Source organism: Desmodus rotundus, chromosome X (genome assembly GCF_022682495.2).
Source record: "Desmodus rotundus isolate HL8 chromosome X, HLdesRot8A.1, whole genome shotgun sequence".
In the NCBI taxonomy this organism is placed as follows: Eukaryota; Metazoa; Chordata; class Mammalia; order Chiroptera; family Phyllostomidae; genus Desmodus; species Desmodus rotundus.
The window spans coordinates 35,990,212-36,009,959 of NC_071400.1; the positions used below are offsets into that span (position 1 = coordinate 35,990,212).

Below are 19,748 nucleotides of genomic sequence, written 5' to 3' on the forward strand. Positions count from 1 at the left end.
CCTGTTTCATAGCAAATGAAATGTGCAAAATATATTTAGCTTCAACTGCATTCACTCTAAAATAGCAAGACAATGTAAAACTAAGCAACTAGCTTACCTAATCAAGTATTTCCATTAAATAAATCCAAGCACTGTCATCACTGTTTCTCAAGATGTTAGCGCTTCCATTTTATCTCAATACTCCCAGAATCTACCATTTTACAGCTGGAAAGAACGTTACAGAATTTGTACTTTAGTTACTCTCTTTTCATTTCTATGAGAAGTGAATCCTACAGAGTACCCTGTCCATGCAAAAATGGTATTAAACATCTTGCCTCAGTTTACATGTTATTAGAATGCACAGAGTTGCTTCTTAACTGTATGAGTCAGCTTGGTTTGGAAGACTGTTTCCTTTTTGATGCCACTTCTGTACCTCATTGGTGATTTTAGTTAAGGAAAGATAAGCAGGAAGTAATAAAGCATTATAAGCCGAATTTGAAACAACTGCTTGGATTGAAAGTGTGTGATGGGAAACTATCTGTAATTCAGCATAATAATTCCCAAACCTGAAGTGGGCATTTGAAAGCAAGTGTAAGAAAACTAGAAAATGAAATGCCCAAAGAATATGGGGAATTATTTTACAGTGAACAATCAATCCCAAATACCTAGAAATTTATTCTAAAGCAACATAGCAGAAGTACATGCTTTAAAAAAATATTGCCTACAATGATGAGAAACAGTGATTCTCAGAAACTTGGCATCAGCATTTCTAATTTTACACCTGTATACAGCTATTCTTGAATCTATAGTAATGTCTCTTAAACCCCTTCATACCTAACTCTGTCATTACCCAAAACAATAAAATTTAGTTTCCCGGTGACCGATCCTTTGTCAAAATTGACACTGACTACATGGTTCACTTCACTGATGTTTGTAGTGAATGATCTTTTATGATCCTTGGAAACTGTTAGCGCAGACTGTGGGATCTGATATTTTGTTCTCTTAGCTAAAGTTTGATTTCCAGAATAGCCTATGTTTGTGGGGGCGGTGTATCAAGACCAGACATAATCAGGCGTAGGGGATGTTCATTGGCCCGAAGGAGTGTTGAGGGAGCATAGGTAAGGCACTGTTCTGATCTGGATCTGACTGGACAAGAGGATGTCTTTGCTCCGTTTTCCTTGGCTTTGCAGTTCTCACTATTGTCACACAAGCTGATCTCCAAGGTATCGAGGAGACCACATATTTCCAACTGCTTGTTATACATGAACATCTGATGTTTCAGAATGTTCAATATTAGTTGTTATTTGTCTCCTGCCCCCTCAATAATCTTCCATATCTTGTCTCCTAAGCTTTTTTTAAAAAATAAGTATACATGAAACATACCTTTGAGTCACATGGGCTAGAAAACTCAAGTGGCATGGTTAAATTCTTCCCTGTCTCTCACTGCTGATATGCAGTCAGTCACCATGTCCCATGGACTCTACCTTTTCCTTGCTAGTCACACTGCTACTCTGTTAGCTTCCTAGGTGCTCTCACAGGGTTCAATGTCTCCTTTTTCCAAACCATCCTTCCCACTATTGCCAGAAGTAGATTCCTACAAACAGGTAAGATCATATTTCTCCATATAAAAATCATTGATTACTTATAGCCTACAAAGAAATGTTGGCTTGCACATGCATTCAACACCTTTCCAGGAGCAGGGAAGGAAAGACTTGCCCTCTGTATTCCTAGGTTTGATAGCTGGGTCTATGAAACAAACTGACTGTAAGCAGGTGAACAGGAGGAAAACTATTCAGATTTATGAATTTTTGATATTATGTTCATGGGGACATCACAGGGGGAAAAGCGAATGTCCAACAGACAGTGAGATTTGAGAGCTCACATGCCATTTTAACAGGGGAAAGTGAGAGAAGATGTAGGCCATTTAGAGGAGAGAGTAAAGGATTTTTAGAAACATCGAATGTGCCCTTAGAAGAATAGATGAAGTCATGATAGTGTGTGACAAACTTTGTTTGGCTGTGGTGTCAACTTCTAGTCTCCTTTCCTTTGCTGGTGGATGAAACTCCCAGGGAAGAGATTTATGACAACTGAGTTCCTTTTGGATAATCTGTCTAAGCAAATAAGGAGAAATCAGAGAAAACCTTTTCCTGCATTTGCTGTATTCTCAAGTGCTTTCAACTCAAAAGAACACTCATGCCAAAGAGGCATATTTGGGGATGTCCTATTCTGTCACTCATCATGCCTCCCTGCCTACTCAGCCTGTGTTATCCCTGAATGATAAATGTTCCTTGATAACTGCAGATGCATTTACACCTTTGCTTATTCTATTCTTATTGCCTGAAGTGTCTTCCCTTTGGGTAGAAAGATCCTTTCCATACCTCCAGATGGAACTGGAAAGTTACTTCCTTCTGAAGCCTTTCCTAATAATCTCCAAGTCAATCCTTTCTGTGCATTTCCACATCTTTGTTGAATTTCTTTGTGGAGCTTAGTTTATTTTTACCACATACTTTTATTTATTTACTTTTTATAAACCTGGGAAGCAGTATGGCATGCTGGTTAAATGCATATAGTTTTGTACTGTGGGGCAGTGGGGAAGAGTACCCAGGTTCATATCCTAAATCCACCACTTATATGGAGATGGCACCAAGAAAGTCAATTGACCACCCTGAGGCTAATTTCATCATGTGTAAAATGGACTTACTAATAGCATATACGCGTCATAGGACCGTTGGGAAGAATAAATAAGGCAAAGCATTTACTTCAGTGTACGGTTCACTGCAAGAGTTCGGTGAACATTAGTTACTGCCATACCTGCTGTGCTATTACTTCTCTGTCTCCTGGCTCTAGTTTATAAAGTCACTGAGGGTTAGGAGCCCTGTCTTACCACTTTACTTTCTTTTTCTCTACTTAATCTCTCACAGTTTCTTTTACATTGTCGCTACAAGATTAATGATGCTGAGAGCTGAATGTGAGGTAAGGCTGGAGGTATGACTTGACTAATTAATGTCTGTGTGTGCATACCATGGATATTAAATAATAGTACTCACATTCTAAAATATACTCATCAATCTCAAAATTTTATAATCATAACTCTTCTGTTATTCCACACACAACTATTTATTTCCAAACACAAGTATTTATATCCCAATCTCAATAGTTATGTATTGGCTAACATCTGCTGTTTTTTAACTTCCTTTGATTCTTTGTAACATTCTGAATAATTTATCAAATACACTTTAATTGGATATTTATATAACATATACTCTCCTCATCAGTGGGTAGGATATAGCAAGTAGACGTACTATGTTTTGGACAGTATTCTATATTCTATTAGTCCTGTTTTTTTTTTTTTAATTGTTGTTAGTATGTGTTGAGTGTATGTATTAAGCTAATGGTTTTATGCCTTCCAGCAAAATAAATATTACCCTATTACCTCCCTGTATAAAGTTGTTCAATGATTGAACATTTTTCTGAGAAAAAATTTCAGCATGCTCAGGAGACTTATAGAATCTGGCCCCTACATACTTCAGGAACTGTGTCTCTCCTGTCTCCCACATACTCCTCAGGCTCTAGAATTCCAGGCCTTTTTTCTCTTCTTTGTGTTCCTGACATATTTAATATCCTTGAGAGTCTTCACTCACATTACCCCAATGCTCCTTCTCCTGGCTTTTCCCCTTCAGATCTCACTCAATGTGTGATCCTTCAAGAGGCGTTACTGTACTCATGGCCCACTCACACCCACCATGAGTGTAAGTTAGGTCTCCCAAGTGTACTCCCCAACAACCTATGTTTTACAGTGAAAGTTTTCAATTTGTAATTTTAAACATGGTTTTTAAAATTTATTTGTTTAATGTATGTTTTTCCACTAAACTGTAATCTCCATAAAAGCAGGGTCCAGTGGCCTTGTGTGAATACTCACTACTATATCCTCAGCACCTAGAAGATACCCAGCATATAGTAGGCACTTAATAAATATGTTTGAATAAATGGCAAAATCACTGTACTGGGTATCTCAGTGGGCAAAAAAAGAGTTTGTCTTCAAAGGAAGGGTAAAATAAATGTACACAGAAGACACAAGGGAGTAAATAGTGAAAGGGTAGGGAAAAGCAGCAGTATTGATTGTACCTCCTACCTCTGTAATAACTATCACTTTTTGGCTTTATTTGGAAGCTGATTTAAAAGCATTTTCTTTATACCCAGCTGACTCAGGCCATATGTGAAAAGGTGGGTTCATGACAAAATAGTTTCATCTCTCCAGTAACATAATGGCCTCCTATATGTTAAAAAGTGGAAACTTTGTTTTAAAATCTTTATCATTAACTGTGGTATCTTTGTGATATTATTTAATTGCCTATGCCTAGATTTTGTAATCTTATTTTTAAAATAATTTTGTAGTCTATATCCTGAACGATTTTAAAGTATTAAGTTGACTCCAAATGCAAATTAATATATGAATTCAATATTGTCCTTGTTAATGTTCTACATTTTAAAATATTTGCCAACTCATACTCATCACATAATGTGTGATATGTAAGTAAATTTCGGGTACTTTAATATGCCCTACTATTATTTTTAAGTTCAATTTTTGAAATAGTAATAGTTTTATACTAAAATGACATTTTCAATTTAAAAGGAAAAATTAATATTTTCTTTTTAGCATTTAGAGAAATCTTGTCTGGAAGGTTATGGGAAGAGGAAATGCTATCTATAGTCTTCAATAAATTATATATTAGTAACTTCCTTTTATTTAAGTGAATAATTATGCCATGTTGCTAACGAAAGCTTGAGTGAAGGTTAAGTGGATCTCAAATTGATTTTTCTTTCCATGTTCTCAATAGTCCAGCAGTAATGATGTTTAAATTTCAAATTTTTATTAAAATCATAACTAATGTGCTGCCTACAAAGATGAGAAATTGTAAAACTGATTTCACTCAATTAACTGTGAGATACATCAACTCCTTCATCCCCAGTGCTCTGCAAAGGCTTTTTCCAGTTCTGTTGGAACACGTTTTCTGTGTTAAAAATTACCCTTTACATCAAAATTAAGTATAATGATAAACCATTTTCTCTGACTAGTATTTGATGTAGTACTACTATGTAAAAAAGTTTTCCTCAACCCTCTTAGGGACCCTGGCTCAGTCGAAAAATTTAACTCACAATGGTGGATTGGTAGATTAACAGGAGAAAATCATACAAATTTATTGAATATAACTTTCACATGACACTATAGAGTTTAATAGGAAAATAAGGCCCAAAGAAATTGTTAAACCTGTGTATTTTTATTGGAAAGATATGGTAGATCAAAGAATATGGGGTGAGTGTAATAAACTGGGGGTAACTTAGCAAGGCCTGTTCATTTGGTTCTTCTTGGTATCCTTCCATCTTGGAGATACGAATGGTCCTTTTCTCCTGATATAAGGAAACCACCATATGAGGGCCTTATGACTTGCCTCAGGAGAGAAGAGCCAAGAAAAGGTCAGAGTGACCTTCTTGCTTCTTCACTTTTCTCAAACTCCTTCAGCTTAGAATATTCAACATTCCACAGTGCCATATTTTGGGGTAGCATGTTATAAGCCCCATCAGCTATTTTACCAGTCAGGGGCAAGAGTTACACCTATCTTCGACAAATTTATGGACAGGCATGAACAATTCCCAAAATAGTCCAAAACAATATGTACTGTACCTAAAAGTATAAAGAAAATAATTTACTTTCTATTTGAGTACATGCCTATGGAAGAATTATAGCTATATCAGGTTGAATTTTTTTAAGTGCAGTATAATTGACATATAACACTATATTAGTTTCAGGTATACAACATACTAATTTAACATTTGTATACACTGCAAACTGATCACCACAGTAAGTCCAGACAACATCTGTCACAACACAAAGTTACACATTTTTTCTTGTTACACAAATTTTTAAGATTTACTTTCATAGCAGCTTTCAAAGTTGCAAAACAGTATTATTGACTGTAGTCGCCATGCTGTTCATACGTCCCCATAACCTATTTGTTTTATAAATGGAACTTTGTACCTCTTGATCCCTTTCGCCCATCTCACCCAGTCCCAAACCCTTTCCCCTTTGGCAACTACCAATCTCTTCTCTGTATCTGAGTTTATTTTGTTCGTTCATTTATTTGGTTTTAGATTTCATATGTAAGTGAAATCATACATTATTAATCTTTGCCTGTGTGACTAATTTCATTCTTTAGTGACTGACTAGTATTCCACTGTATGTATATATATATGTATACTATATGTGTATGTCTATATGTGTGTCTGTGGGTGTCTGTGTGTGTGTGTGCATATAAATTTTTATGGTCTGTCCAGAAAATATCCATACATGTAATATGAAAAATAGAGACATTTACTGAAGAAGATCCAAGATACAAGACACATTGTACATAGGACAATGACGCCTCAGTCTCCTTCAAAGTGGGCACCTTGGGACGACACACAGTTCTCCCAATCACCATCGGCTGCCCTTTCGTATTTTCCTTAATCTCATTAACAGTCTGAAATCTCTTCCCTTTCAAAGGTGATTAGTTTTGAGAAAAGCCAGAAGTCACAGGGCACCAAATCTGGGCTCTAGGGAGGCTGAGTCACCTGAGTGATTTGATATTTCACCAAAAAACTCTGCACGAGACGTGATACATCAGTGGGCGCATTGTCGTGATGAAGCTGCCAATCACCAGTTACCCATAGCTGTGGCCTTCCTAATCATCTGAGTAGTTTCCACAAAGAAATGTTCAAGATTAATGCAAAATTTGATGAAGATTTATTGCTGTACTTGCTCAGTCATTTTAAATGCGATGGCCACACAGTACACATACTCACTCAATGGTGTCTACTGCCCCCACTGACTAGTACAGTGAAGTCATCACTGTTCACGCATGTGCATCCCAGTCCACTCTCCTTGGCTGACAGTTTTCATCAATGTCACACAAACAGTTCTTGTTATATTAACAATGATTGCATTTTTTCCAGACAGATCATATATGTACACAGACCACATCATTCATACACACACACATCACACATACATACAGATATCATATCTTTATCCGTTCATTCATCAATGAACATTTTGGGTGATTCTATATTTTGGCTTTTGAAAAGAATGCTGCAATGAACACATGGGTACGTATATTTTCCTTTAATTTTTTAAAGGTTTTATTTATTTTTAGAGAAAGGGGAAGAGAAGAAGAAAGAAAGAGAAACATCAATGTGTGGTTGCCTCTCACACGTCCCCCACTGGGGACCTTGTCCATAACCCAGGCATGGGCCCCAACTGAGAATCAAACCAGCAACCCTTTGGTTCGCAGGCCTGCACTCAATCAACTGAGCTACGCCAGCCAGGGAAATTTTTTTTTTTAATTTTTTAATGAAAGTTTACATTCAATATTATTTTGTATTACTTAAGGTGTACAGCATCGTGGTTAGACAGTCATATACTTTACAAAGTGTTTCCCTGATATTTCCAGTACCCACCTGGTACCATACATAGTTACTACAATATTATTGACTATATTCCTTATTCTGTGCTTTACATCCCTGTGACTATTTTGTAACTGCCAATCTGTACATCCTAATTCCTTCATCTTTTTCACCCAGTCCCCCAACTCCCCCAACTCTAGCAATTATTAATCTGATCAATCATTAATCTGATCATACATTAATCATTGTATCTATAAGTCTCTTTCAATTGTGTTTGTTCATTTTTCTCTTTCGATTCTACATATAAGTGAAATCATGGTATTTGTCTTTCTCTAACTTACTTCACTTAGCATATAATATGCTCTAGGTCCATCCATGTTGTTGCTAATGGTAAGATTTTACTCTTTTTTATGGCTGGGTAATGTTCCATTGTGTACATGTACCACCACTTTTTATCCACTCATGTATTGATGAGCACTTGGGTTGCGCCCATGTCTCAGCTATTGTAAACAATGGTGCAGTGAACATAGAGGTGCGTATGTTCTTTCAACTTATTTTCATGTGCTTTTCATAAATACCCAGAAATGGAATTTCTTGATCATATGGAAGTACTATTTTTAGTTTTTTGAGAAACCTCCATACTGTTTTCCATAGTGACTGCACCAATTTATATTTCTACCAACAGTAGACAAGATTTTCATTTTCTTTGCATCCTCAGGTTTGATTTTCATTTCCCTGATGATTAGTGATGCTGAGCGTATTTTTGTATGTCTGATGGCCCTCTGTGTGTCTTCTTTGGAACAAAAGGTCTGTTCTTTCATTCAATAGGATAACTTTTTTATTTTGTTGATGATTTCCTATGCTGCATAGGCCCGTTTGATGTAGTCCCATTTGCTTATTCTTGTTTTCTTTTTGTTGCCATTGCCGTAAGCAGTCATATGCAAAAGAAAAATACCACTAAGAACGATGACAAGAAGCTTACCACATATGTTTTCTTCGAGGGAGTGTAGGAGTAGAAAATAATTTTTCTCCTGCCCTTCTCCTTTTCAGAATGTCTCACTTTGGTACACAGACAGAATTTCTGAAATCAGTTTTTGTTGTAGAACAAATTTGTGAAATTGTGCATCAGTACATGGACATGTATTACCTGGTGAAAATCTGTGTTATGATAAATGGGAAACACAGTTTTTTGTATTTTTTATCCTTTGCTTTTTTTCTCTGTGTTGTACAGATGTCGAGCCTTCTGAAATTGTAGTTTAGTACTTTGCATTGAAAATAGAGTATAAGTGACCTTTGAAAAGTGTTTCTGCTTAGCAGGTCTCTGGAATGAGTCTGTTTCATTTAGGGAAGAGAGACTAGAAAACAAAAATCTCACTTTCATTCTTTGCTGAGAAATGAAGTGTATTGTCATATTTCTGCAACTCTTAAGTGCGATGTTGAACACTTTCTTAAAATTGTAGTGATATTCTCAGAGGTTAAACAAAAATGTGTTTGTAGCAGTACCTATATCCTTTTGTTGGTAAAAATAAAGTAGAATAAGTGAGAAATATATTCTTTCAGGTCTATTGACATCAAAATGGACTGGAGAGTTGAAAGATTTAATGTCACTTGTTAGGGAACAGGTTGATGGGTTATTACTAATGTGAATGCTAATATTTCAGTAGCATGAGAAAGAACACGGGTAGGGGCATCTCCCTGTTTAAATCATGTGCTATCCCATAAGTGTCAGCTGTGAAGTAATTTTCCAGAAATGGTCTGATTTCCCCAGTGACTTCCATTGTAAAACTGAAGCTGTGTTCCCATGGAAAATAAATTTGGCCCCAGGTTATAATAAAACACCATGAAAAATTCAGAAAATCTTAAAAATCAAGTATTTCTAGGCACAATTATCAATACCTGATAAAATACTAGCACAAATTTTTAATACACAGTAGAGTGAGTCTTAAAATAGCATGCTGTGAAGCGTGCTATTATCCTTCTTTTACAATTCCAAGTCTATTACCTTTCCGTTTAAAGACATTTTACTTCTGTGATTGCTGTTGATTTTTAATAGATTTAACTCTAAGTTTAGAAGGTGAATTTGGCTTCCTATATTCTTCATGGTTAGGTTGCTTACCTTTCTCTAAAGTGTTCATATCAATTCTCATTCATAGATTATCAGCCATAGAAGGAAGACCAGAGGAAATGCTTCAAAATGGTCACAATACTTGCTTCTGCATTGTTGCAAATTTGTTTACTTATGTTTTTATATTTCTAAGTCCCCTAAACAATAATTTTCTTGTTTTCTTTTTTTATTTTTTAATCCTCACCTGAAGATACATTTATTGATTTTAGAGAAAGAGGAAGAGAGAGAAAGAGAGAGGGAGAGAGAAACAGAAACTTCACTCAGTTGCCGCCCAAACGTGCCCTGACTTGGGATCAAACTCACAACCTAGTTGTGCTCCAACTGGGATGTCAACCTGGTGACATTTTGGTCTATGGGACAATGCTCCAACCAACTGAGCCACCTGGCCAGAGCAAGAGATAATTTTCTATTTTCTATAAATATATCTTGTATAATTAGGGAAAAAAGTACCATAATTTCTTTTTATATGTATAAATTTGGATATGAGATACCTTTAGTCAGACACATTTATATATTTCATTTATTTTGTGCTTTGATAGTAGTGGTAGTTACCACTTTTCAATAAAATTTGTAAAACAATGTTGTAATTAATTTCTGGATAACTACTACTCTAGCATTTACTACTCAAAGTATAATTCTGGACCAGAAACATCAGCATCAGCTTAGAACTTGTAAGAAATTATCTGGCCCCTTGGCTCAGGTTCAGCAAACAGCAATCGGGGTTTTAATAAGGTTATATTGTAGAACTACAGCAGACTCAATCTCTCTCTCTCTCTCTCTCTCTCTCTCTCCCTTCTCCCTTCCCCTCCTCATGAGTGATAAACACACATATACATAACCTATATGAAATATGTGTATTAAAAAGGAAAATATATACTTTTTTCTAAGTTTTTTTGGCGTTTTTTTCTACTGTACCTTGTACATAAAAAAGACACGAGGCACTTTGCAGCTATTTATACTTATGTGTTTTGACTTAGCAAACATGTTCTGCATGGTTTGTGCAGAACCCACTAACAGATAGAATGACACCGACAACTCGTTATGGACTGAAGTGCGTCTGCCCCAAAATCACATGCTGAAGCCCTAACTTCCAGAACCTTAGAATGGGACTACTTGGAGATAGGGCCATGGGAGCGGTAATTAACTTAAAATGAGGCTGTTAGGGTGGGCCCTAATCCCATGTGACTACTGTCATCATAAGAAGAGGAGATAAGGACACAGACAGTAGACAGGGACCACCATGTGAGTACACAGCAAGAAAGTCACCATATACAACAAGCCAATGAGCGAGGCCACAGAAGAAACCAAACTTGCCGACAACTTGATGCTGGATTTCCAGCCTCCAGAATTGTGAGAAAATACATTTCTGTAGTTTAAGCTACTCAGTGTGTGGCATTTTGTCATGGCAACCCTAGCAAACTAATACATAAGTATTTACAGAAATGGTGATATAATTCAACCTAACATCTAGCGATTGCTTTTGAGGATCATGTTCCTTAACAGAAAGCCACAGCTTTACAAAGAGTGCCAGAGAGCAGTATGACAAACTGTCCACCATGCACAGCAACATGGTAAAGCTCTACGAGAACCTTGGAGAATACTTCGTTTTTGACTCTAAGACAGTGAGCATAGAAGAGTTTTTTGGCGATCTCAGCAACTTCCGAACTTTGTTTCTGGTAAGTAAATATATCTTTAAGTATTACAAGACCTGTTGCTTTTGTTTTGAAATAATTTTTTCTATTGGAATTTTATATAAGTGTTGACCATATTGATTTGTTATAGCCCTTTAACAGGAATTGACAGATATTTTATACCTGGGATACGAATAAAACTTGTTAGCTGACTTAATGTTTACTGGAGACCAGAATGAATTATCTTCAACTTTGGGTACACATGGGAGTTTTTCTACTGCAATTTTATAGAAAATAAATGAATTGGTGCTTAAATGATCCTGGTTTTTACATAGCATAATATTATAATTTGACCTAGCTTAAAAATTCATATCTAAAATATTCTTTCACTTAATACATTAAAATACTATGATTGATTAACAAGTTTCTTTCATAGTCTAGGTGAAAAACAGATTCTAAGTTGAACTGTATAAATTACCTTGAATACCTAGTTTCTTTGAGAATGTGGGCTCTCATTTCCAGCTATAACTCTCTCAGGGATAATATTAAATATTAGCATTAATTGAAGGGGGTGCAATTAGTCTGCCAATTATAATGCTAGAGGGAAACCAATGTTTTGCTGCATAAACAGGATGTAGAACGACTCTACATCCAACTGTGGAGCGGAAGGGCACAGACTCTGATTACGGTAGTGAAGACAGACATGCACTATCGTTGATTTCAAATAGGTAAAGGTTCATCTATTGTAAAGAAGGAACTCTAGCAATTATCCCCAGCAGGAAGACCAATTATCAAACTAGTTATTGCAGTTTGAGGTAAGTTCTATCAAAAGCAGTTGTTTGTTAAATAAGGCTCCCTCTCTTAATTAATGGTGGTTGCCCCATGAAATCATTTGGTTTTGGTGTCTTGTACAGCCTGTAAGATACATATATGTTTGTGGAAAGCATTTATTTTCACCTACCAACTTAGGACATAGGACCCAGAGCACACCCCACTCTTGGTAATAAAAGCTAAGCCAAAAGGTTTCGTAAATATGATCATTTATCTTCTTGTTTGGCTGAGAATATAACCTATTTTGGCCTTTGGTGTTTGCCTCTTAATAGACACACGTTTTTACCTTTTAAGCTGGGCCAATAAGTAATGAACTGTGTTTCACTGATAGTGAATGGTCCGACTAATTTCAAAACTTAAAAATCATAAAAATTACATGAACATATGAACACCCAGGTTATATCTACTTAGATTATTTTCAAAATGAAAAACAAAGCATGTTTAAAAGGAACAGGGACCAGAAAAGACACTTCAGTTGACATATTGAAAAGATAAATCCAATGGATTATATTTGTAATATCAGTGTCTATGAGTGAATGGCGAGAAATAAAGGTAATTAATATTATCAAGTGCCTTGTTTTAATATGGATCATACATTAAAATATTGCCTGTATTCCTCCACTCCTCAGTACATAGACACAGGATAGAGTTTGGGACACTTCTCCCGTGTTGCAGCATTTCATGAAGGAACGTTTCTGTGTGTCAGCCTATGTTTAGTCATATTAACCAGGTACTTAGAAGACTTGCTAAGAAATGTACTCGGAGTACTTCTCAACCATAACTTGTTTAAAACACGTCAGGGTGTAATTGTTAAGAAGACCTGAGTCTGTGCCCTTAGGCTATCAGTAACAAGCTATATGACTGTAGGTAAGTTATTTATCGTTTTTAGGTGTTTGCTTATTTATTTGTTTACTCATTTATTCCTTTAGTAAAATGGAGGGATTATATTGCTGATCTCTAAGAACTTATTCTTTAGTAATCTATGAGTCATGTTTGGAATGTCAGAGAGAGTCATATATGTGTATTATATACATAAGGACACACGCACATATCTACTGGCTTTACTTTGCACGTAGCTGAAGTACAGGAAATGATTTGTCACAAACTGTTCTCATTGTAAATAAGTTGACATTCGGAATTCCAGTGTTGTGTGCATTTAACTTCTTGAGAAACTGCTAAGATTGAGTTTTGAAGCTTTCAAAACAGGTAACCAGCCTCCACACTGTGTCCTGGCCATCCATTGCCGTCTCAGACAGAACATTACTACTACCACTTCTATCTACATATCTTTAGTGACTGGCTCACAGAAAACATAGGTGTGCAATTTATTAACTCTTTTGAATTGGGTTGGTCCTGTAACCTCTCTGGGTATCTACTTCCTCTTCTACAAAATATGGATAATTCCTGCCATGTCTTCCTCGCTACTATGTGAAAACACCATGTAACCTATGCTATGCATATAAAGAGTATTATTAGCTATTCTCTGTCCATCCATTTGACTATTATGTATTGAGAACCAACTTGATTTTGGTAGTGCTTTAGTCTAGAGATAAAAGGAAGAGAATGGTCTTTCCCTATACATAGGTAGAGGGAGAGAGACAAGTAAATGAAATATAATTGAATAAGTGCTGTGATAGGAATATGTCAGGGTGCTATAATACTACTAAGGAGGAACTGCCTAACCCTTCCTGAGCTGGCCAGAGAAGCCTTTGCAGAGAAAGTAACATTTGGGCAGAGTCTGGGAAAATCCATAGGACTTTGACAAACAGACTGTGACCAGCAGATTTAAGGGGTTTACACCTGACCTATAAGCCGTACACTCCTAAATCAACATGACCAACTTCAGTCAGTCATCTGTGCCCACCATGTTCCTCTTTCATAGTGAGCTTAAGGAAACTTCACTCTCCCAGGGGAAGGAAGAACCCTGAAGGAGAGACAAAAATTGTAATTGCCAGAAGTTCCCATTTTTTTTAGTGTTTTGTGTGCTTGACCTTAGGGTTCTTACTGCTAAAAGCAAATTGTACTGTAGATGGAAGCAATAAAATACCAGTATTGCTGAGAAGAAAATAAGAGTTCTGATTCATGTGCTACCAAAAATTACTTCCAGATGAGCTGAGAGTTTCATTTTGTGAGATCTATTTGGCATGTGTAGCATAAACAAAATGCACATACCAAAAAATCTTCCTCAAAGAGATATCCTCTAAAGGATGGGGAAAGTGGAATTAAAAAGGGGTTGACATGGATTAGGACCTTTTTCAAAATAATAACATTCAAATTAATGAAAGCAAAATTGGGTAATCTCCATGAGATATTGCTCTATTAATTATTCAATATCATTAATATATTCAACTAATGAAGATATTAAAGATATTCAAGATAAATGTGCTGTACAAGTATATTGGCATAAAGATATATGTGATTGGAAGCATTTCTAATTTCAGAATTAATACTCTCTTTCCAGTTGGCTTTTCTGAGATCAGAGTTTTAAAAGCTGCTTATAATATAGGCAAGATTAATTAATAATTCCTGAATTTAGGTTGAATATTTGGTAGAAGAAAATAAAATTCCATATTTATATAATATCTAAACATCTTTTTCGCTTATTCTTTTTTATGCATCAGTCATTCTATTAGTTCAAATAGTTGACTCCACAGTCTTTTTTAGGGGCGTTATTTTCAATGGAACATTCAAAATCAGTGAAGCTTATACATTTTGCCACCACGCAGTACCTTGCTTAGGCATAAAAATTACTTGTAGCAGTTGAGAAAGTGTTTGAGGTGAATGTCATACTTTAATAAGTTTCATAACTCCACATAAATTATAGAAAATATTTTTTCTTTTAAAAATATGTCACCGTCCTACTGCTTCTATGTGTTTTTGTCTTGTTTTAATTTTTTTATTTTTTTCCAATTTTTAAATTATTTTATTGTTGTTCAATTACAGTTGTCTGCTTTTTCTCCCCACCCCTCTACCCCACCCCAACCAAACCCACCTCCCTCCCCTGCTTCCACCCTCCCCCTTGGTTTTGTCTATGTGTCCTTTATAGTAGTTCCTGATAACCCTTCTCCCTGCTATCCCTTCCCCCTCCCCTCTGACTGTTGTTAGATTGTTCTTAACTTCAATGTCTCTGATTATATTTTGTTTGCTTTTTTCTTTTGTTTATTATGTTCCAGTAAAAGATGAAATCATATGGTATTTGTCCCTCACCTCCTGGCTTATTGCACTTAGCATAATACTCTCCAGTTGCATCTATGCTCTCCCAAAGGATAGGAGCTCCTTCTTTCTCTCTGCTGCGTAGAATTCCATTGTGTAAATATACCATAGTTCTTTGATCCACTCATTTGCTGATGGGCACTTAGGTTGCTTCCTACTTGGCTATTGTAAATTGTGCTACCATGAACATTTCTTGAGTGCCCAGGTAACATATTGTTCTTTAAAAACAAGACAAAAACAGCAATTTTTGTCTTGTTTTCAAAGAACAAGACAAAGGAAGAGTCAGCAATATGTTAACTAGGCACTCAATAAATATTTTTCATATATGTGTCCTTATTCTATATCTCATATACTAGAAATATAGGAACAAGGCTTTATAGAATTAGATTCACTGACATAGCTCAAGAAGGAAATGTTACCATTACTACTAATCATGCTAGAAGATTTCCCCTTAACAAGATAAGTGTTTGGTACTGTTCATTTGATAAACTTTAATATTTTTAATCAGGACTTTCCTTTAACGATTCTTGAATAGCTGTTAGAGGAACATCAAAATGCCTGTTAGGAAGCTAAGTGATAAGTATAAATCATGGAGTTTCATGCCATTGTTCAGTCTTATTGCTTCTACCTCCTACATACCTTTGAATCCATCCATTTGTCTCCAAGTCCATTGATGCCATTTTAGTTCAGGGCCTCCAATCTCTCTCCTGCACTATTACATTGATGCTCTGACTGGTATCTTGTGTCTGCTCCTCTTACTAACCATTACTATTACCATTACTAACTTTGAATCCATGCACCATGTTATAGTCAGAGTAAAACTAAAAACAAAACTAATAAGATAACATTAATTTCCTGACTTAAAATTCTTCAGTGACATCCCTTTGGCCTCATGATAAAATCTATGCTGTTTAAAATTAAAGTGGTTTACAAAGTCTAAAGAACTGTTGTTACTTAAAGGCCAGACCATCTAAGTATGTCTGAATGAGCCACATATAATCACTGAGCGTGACCTCTTCTCCCAGACTGGGATGTCAGGTATGGAAAGTGAAAACCGCAGAACAATACAACAGCAAGTGCTAAAGAGGACTTGAATCTGTTAGAATAGGGAGAAACTTTGGGAGTGTCTCTCCCAAAGCTAAATGAAATCTCAGAGACAAATGTGTGATTGTCCCTATACCTTAATTGCTCCCATAGCTAGTATGACATGGGGAGTTATAGGAACCAAAGTCACTCTTAATTCTCATTTAGGGATGCGCTCCTTTCTATCTTATTATTTGTTCTTTTTAAATCTAAACTTGTCTGAGAGGTCCTTGAGTTGGCTCATGAAGATACTTAATTCTGAGAAGCTCTCATACCTCTCAAGCTACCTTCCTCTTTAAAGAGGAAGACAATCATGTCCAAATTGAAACTATGATTAGAAAGCCAAAGTAAGCATCTGCATTTTGGTAGACTCAAAATACTAAATTGATAATATACAGAACAGTTTATTCATTCATTAAATGCAGTTTACCTTTAAAGAAATGAGGAGTAATTTTTGCATTAAAAGATTGCATATGTAATTCCTGATCTAAGAAGACTGTTATTTTGACACATTTTTAAACCTGTAATTCACAAAACACTTGACATTAAACGGTAACTTTAATGCAGTGTTATAAAAAATCTGGACATACATAAGAAACAAGTATATTCATTAACAAAGATGAGACTTAATCAATCATGTAAACTCTGTTGTCCAGAATTTCATCAACCACAATTTCTATTATTGCCTCATAAATTGATACATCTTTGCTTTGCCAATAAAATGGTAATTAATATTATGACGATGTCCTTAAGAAACTACAAAGACATGTCGCTTGAATAGTATAGTTTTATTTATAAGATGTCTCCAGTTCTCATCACCTGTGAATTCAGATGGGAGGGGTCACCTTAGTAACAATAATCCAAATATCACAAATAATTTCTTCTTTACCTGTTGTGGTGGAACTGAGCTCCCTGAAAAGTTTCAACTCCCAGAAGTACATCAGGAGTCATCTCCTATTGGCTCAAAAACATGTCGTCTACAGTCACTACCTGATATGTTCCCACAAATATTTGAGTGCCTGCAATTCTAGGATGCTATAACATTGAACAAAACAGACAAAGCTCTGCCTTTATTGCTCCAGCTCCCCTTTACTAAATGCCTTTGCTGATAAAGTTGTTTTCTTGGCCATCAGTGGAAGTGCCTAGGTCTGGGCGGAGTTTGCAGTCTCCTACTGCTCCAAATTTGCCACCAGACCTCACAGTACCATAATGGGGTTACCCTCAGTGCAGAGATAGCCATGCTTCACAGGACCTTTGCTAAAAACACTTTCTTTACCTTCTCTCATGATCCCTTTGTCCCTGGTGGCTTAAAGTTTTTTAAAGTCCTGAAGGGTTTAAGACCATAAAACCCATGATTGCTCTCCTTCCTCCATTCTGTTCAGGTACCTAGGCATGCATCTTCCTTATCCTAAAAGACAGAGATAAATAAAATACCAGCTCAACTACTTTCATGCAAATAGAGCCCCTAAGGGCCCACCAGCTCCCTCTATTTAATCACACACACCCGGATAATTCTCTTTGAGCTCAGCTGGGACCACCATGCTACTGTAGCCTTAGGTTTACTTTGATCTACTGCAACTCTTTGAAAATAGGCAATCCATGTGAAATATATGGTAACTCTATTAAGCATAATATTTGACCAGAATGCCTCATTCTCTAGCTGTGCAGAGAGCAGCCTTTATTGTATTATACACACATCTTTGGATTATTCTTTAAAAAAAGGTCTCACCTATAAACTGTTGTATTCTGTTTGACTGTTTACTTTGGGCCAAAAGTAAATGTCCGATTTTTCTGAAATGACTGTAACTTGTACACAGAAGCTAAATATTACAATATAAGGAACTACAGGAATGTGCCATAATGTAACTGTGCAAACTGGGCTTTGGCCACTTGGCACCCTTATATATGACCCAACGATTCGTGTTGAAGGAAACAGATTTTTATTCACAGGGATCCTACCTTGGGGGTTGCTGAGAGCACTCCTGCTCAGAGCTATCCTCTCCATGAAACCCAGAACTTCTCTTGTTCCTTAAGACTACAAGCCAAAACCACATCCAGAAGTTCCCTATTTTCTTATCTCTCCTTTTGGAGTTTAAGCCAGCCATGCAAACAGATCTCCATGTTCTCTGGAATGTGCACTCATGGGTTTCAGAGTCACCATCTTCTCGCAGCAGCTCTCTCCTTCAGGATCTAGGGTGCGCTGCTTGCAGTCTCCATGTAGGGTTCTAGGAATTGTGTACTGTGCTGCACTGGACCATGCTGTCTCAGATGCTGGAGCCTGGCAAGGCACATGCCCGAGGAGTGGGCTCTCATTCATGTGTTGTCTAAGCTGTGGTGGGTCTAGCATCTTGTGGTCTCACAAGTGTTCCATCCATGTGGGGAGCAGGACCAGAGACCCAGAACATCCATCTCTTAAAAGCCCAGAGAAAAAGCTTGCACCAAGCTTCAAAGAAAGAGAGGGACTTCTCCATACCAAGTGTCTGTACCAAGAGTGCAAGCAAGTAAGGGAGAGAGAGCCTTTCTATGCCTTTGCTTTTAAAAGTACCCCCCCCGCAAATCCCATGTGCACAAGAAGCCAGTGGGAGTGTCCAGCTTTTTCTACAGTGTATCAGTGTCCACCATTTTTGTCAGCTCCTTGGTGTTGTTGACCCACTTTCAGCTGCCACCTTTAATCAGGGCAAAAGTTCCCCAGCCACACACAGGCACACAGGCATCTGTCCATCCAGGGTGGGGCATCCATCTGGCCCCTGCAGCTCTCAACCCAGCACTATATGAGCTCCTCTGCCTAAGCCAGCTGTGTTACCAGTGACTCTGCCACAGCATGTTCTCACAGTCAAGTTGTCTTTGTTTAAAGTTTGCCCCAGGCAGCAGCCTCCTTCTGTATGCAGTCCCTCCCTACAGGTTGTTTTATACTGCCTTTGTTATGCAATGTGCCTTAAACCCCATGCCTTCTCCATCTGCACACTTTCCCCCTTGGAGAACACATGGTATTTTTAATCTGCCACCTCAGCAGCCTTCTTGTGCCCCACTGCTTCTTTGCAGGATTGGGAGGTGTTACCCTGTTTTCCAGAGACCTCTGGTCTGATCCTACCCCATTACAATAATGGCATATATGGTATAAAGGAAACCCAAATTCCCCAACATAATTAAAGTACCTATTGGAATAAAGAGTGTTTAAATATGTATACATTTTAGATTAATATTATAGGATTATAAAATATCATAAATTTTTCTAAAAATATTTCTGAAAGTTGTTGGAATTGTTTATGGCAAGCTGAATATTGCCCTTTAAAAATATATGACAATGAAATAGTTAACACTGAAAAATACTAACAAAATCAGTTCAATGTCTGCTTTTCTTATTAAAGTCTAGTAAGAACTAGAACCAGGAAGCAAAATGCAGTATTTTTAGTTATACCAACAAAACCTCAAATAGAATTTTTCAA

At 36.7% G+C, this 19,748-nt stretch overlaps 1 protein-coding gene across 4 annotated transcripts in view; it reads left to right on the plus strand.

Annotated features, from left to right (window-relative positions):
• The window catches only part of DIAPH2 (diaphanous related formin 2), an 876,560-nt gene that overhangs the window by 619,389 nt on the left and 237,423 nt on the right, over positions 1 to 19,748 (plus strand). For all 4 annotated transcript variants that reach the window (XM_053916890.1, XM_053916891.1, XM_053916892.1 and 1 more), the window contains one exon: positions 11,056 to 11,220. In XM_053916890.1, coding sequence (XP_053772865.1) covers positions 11,056 to 11,220 — 165 coding nt within the window. The remainder of the gene's footprint in view (positions 1 to 11,055; positions 11,221 to 19,748) is intronic.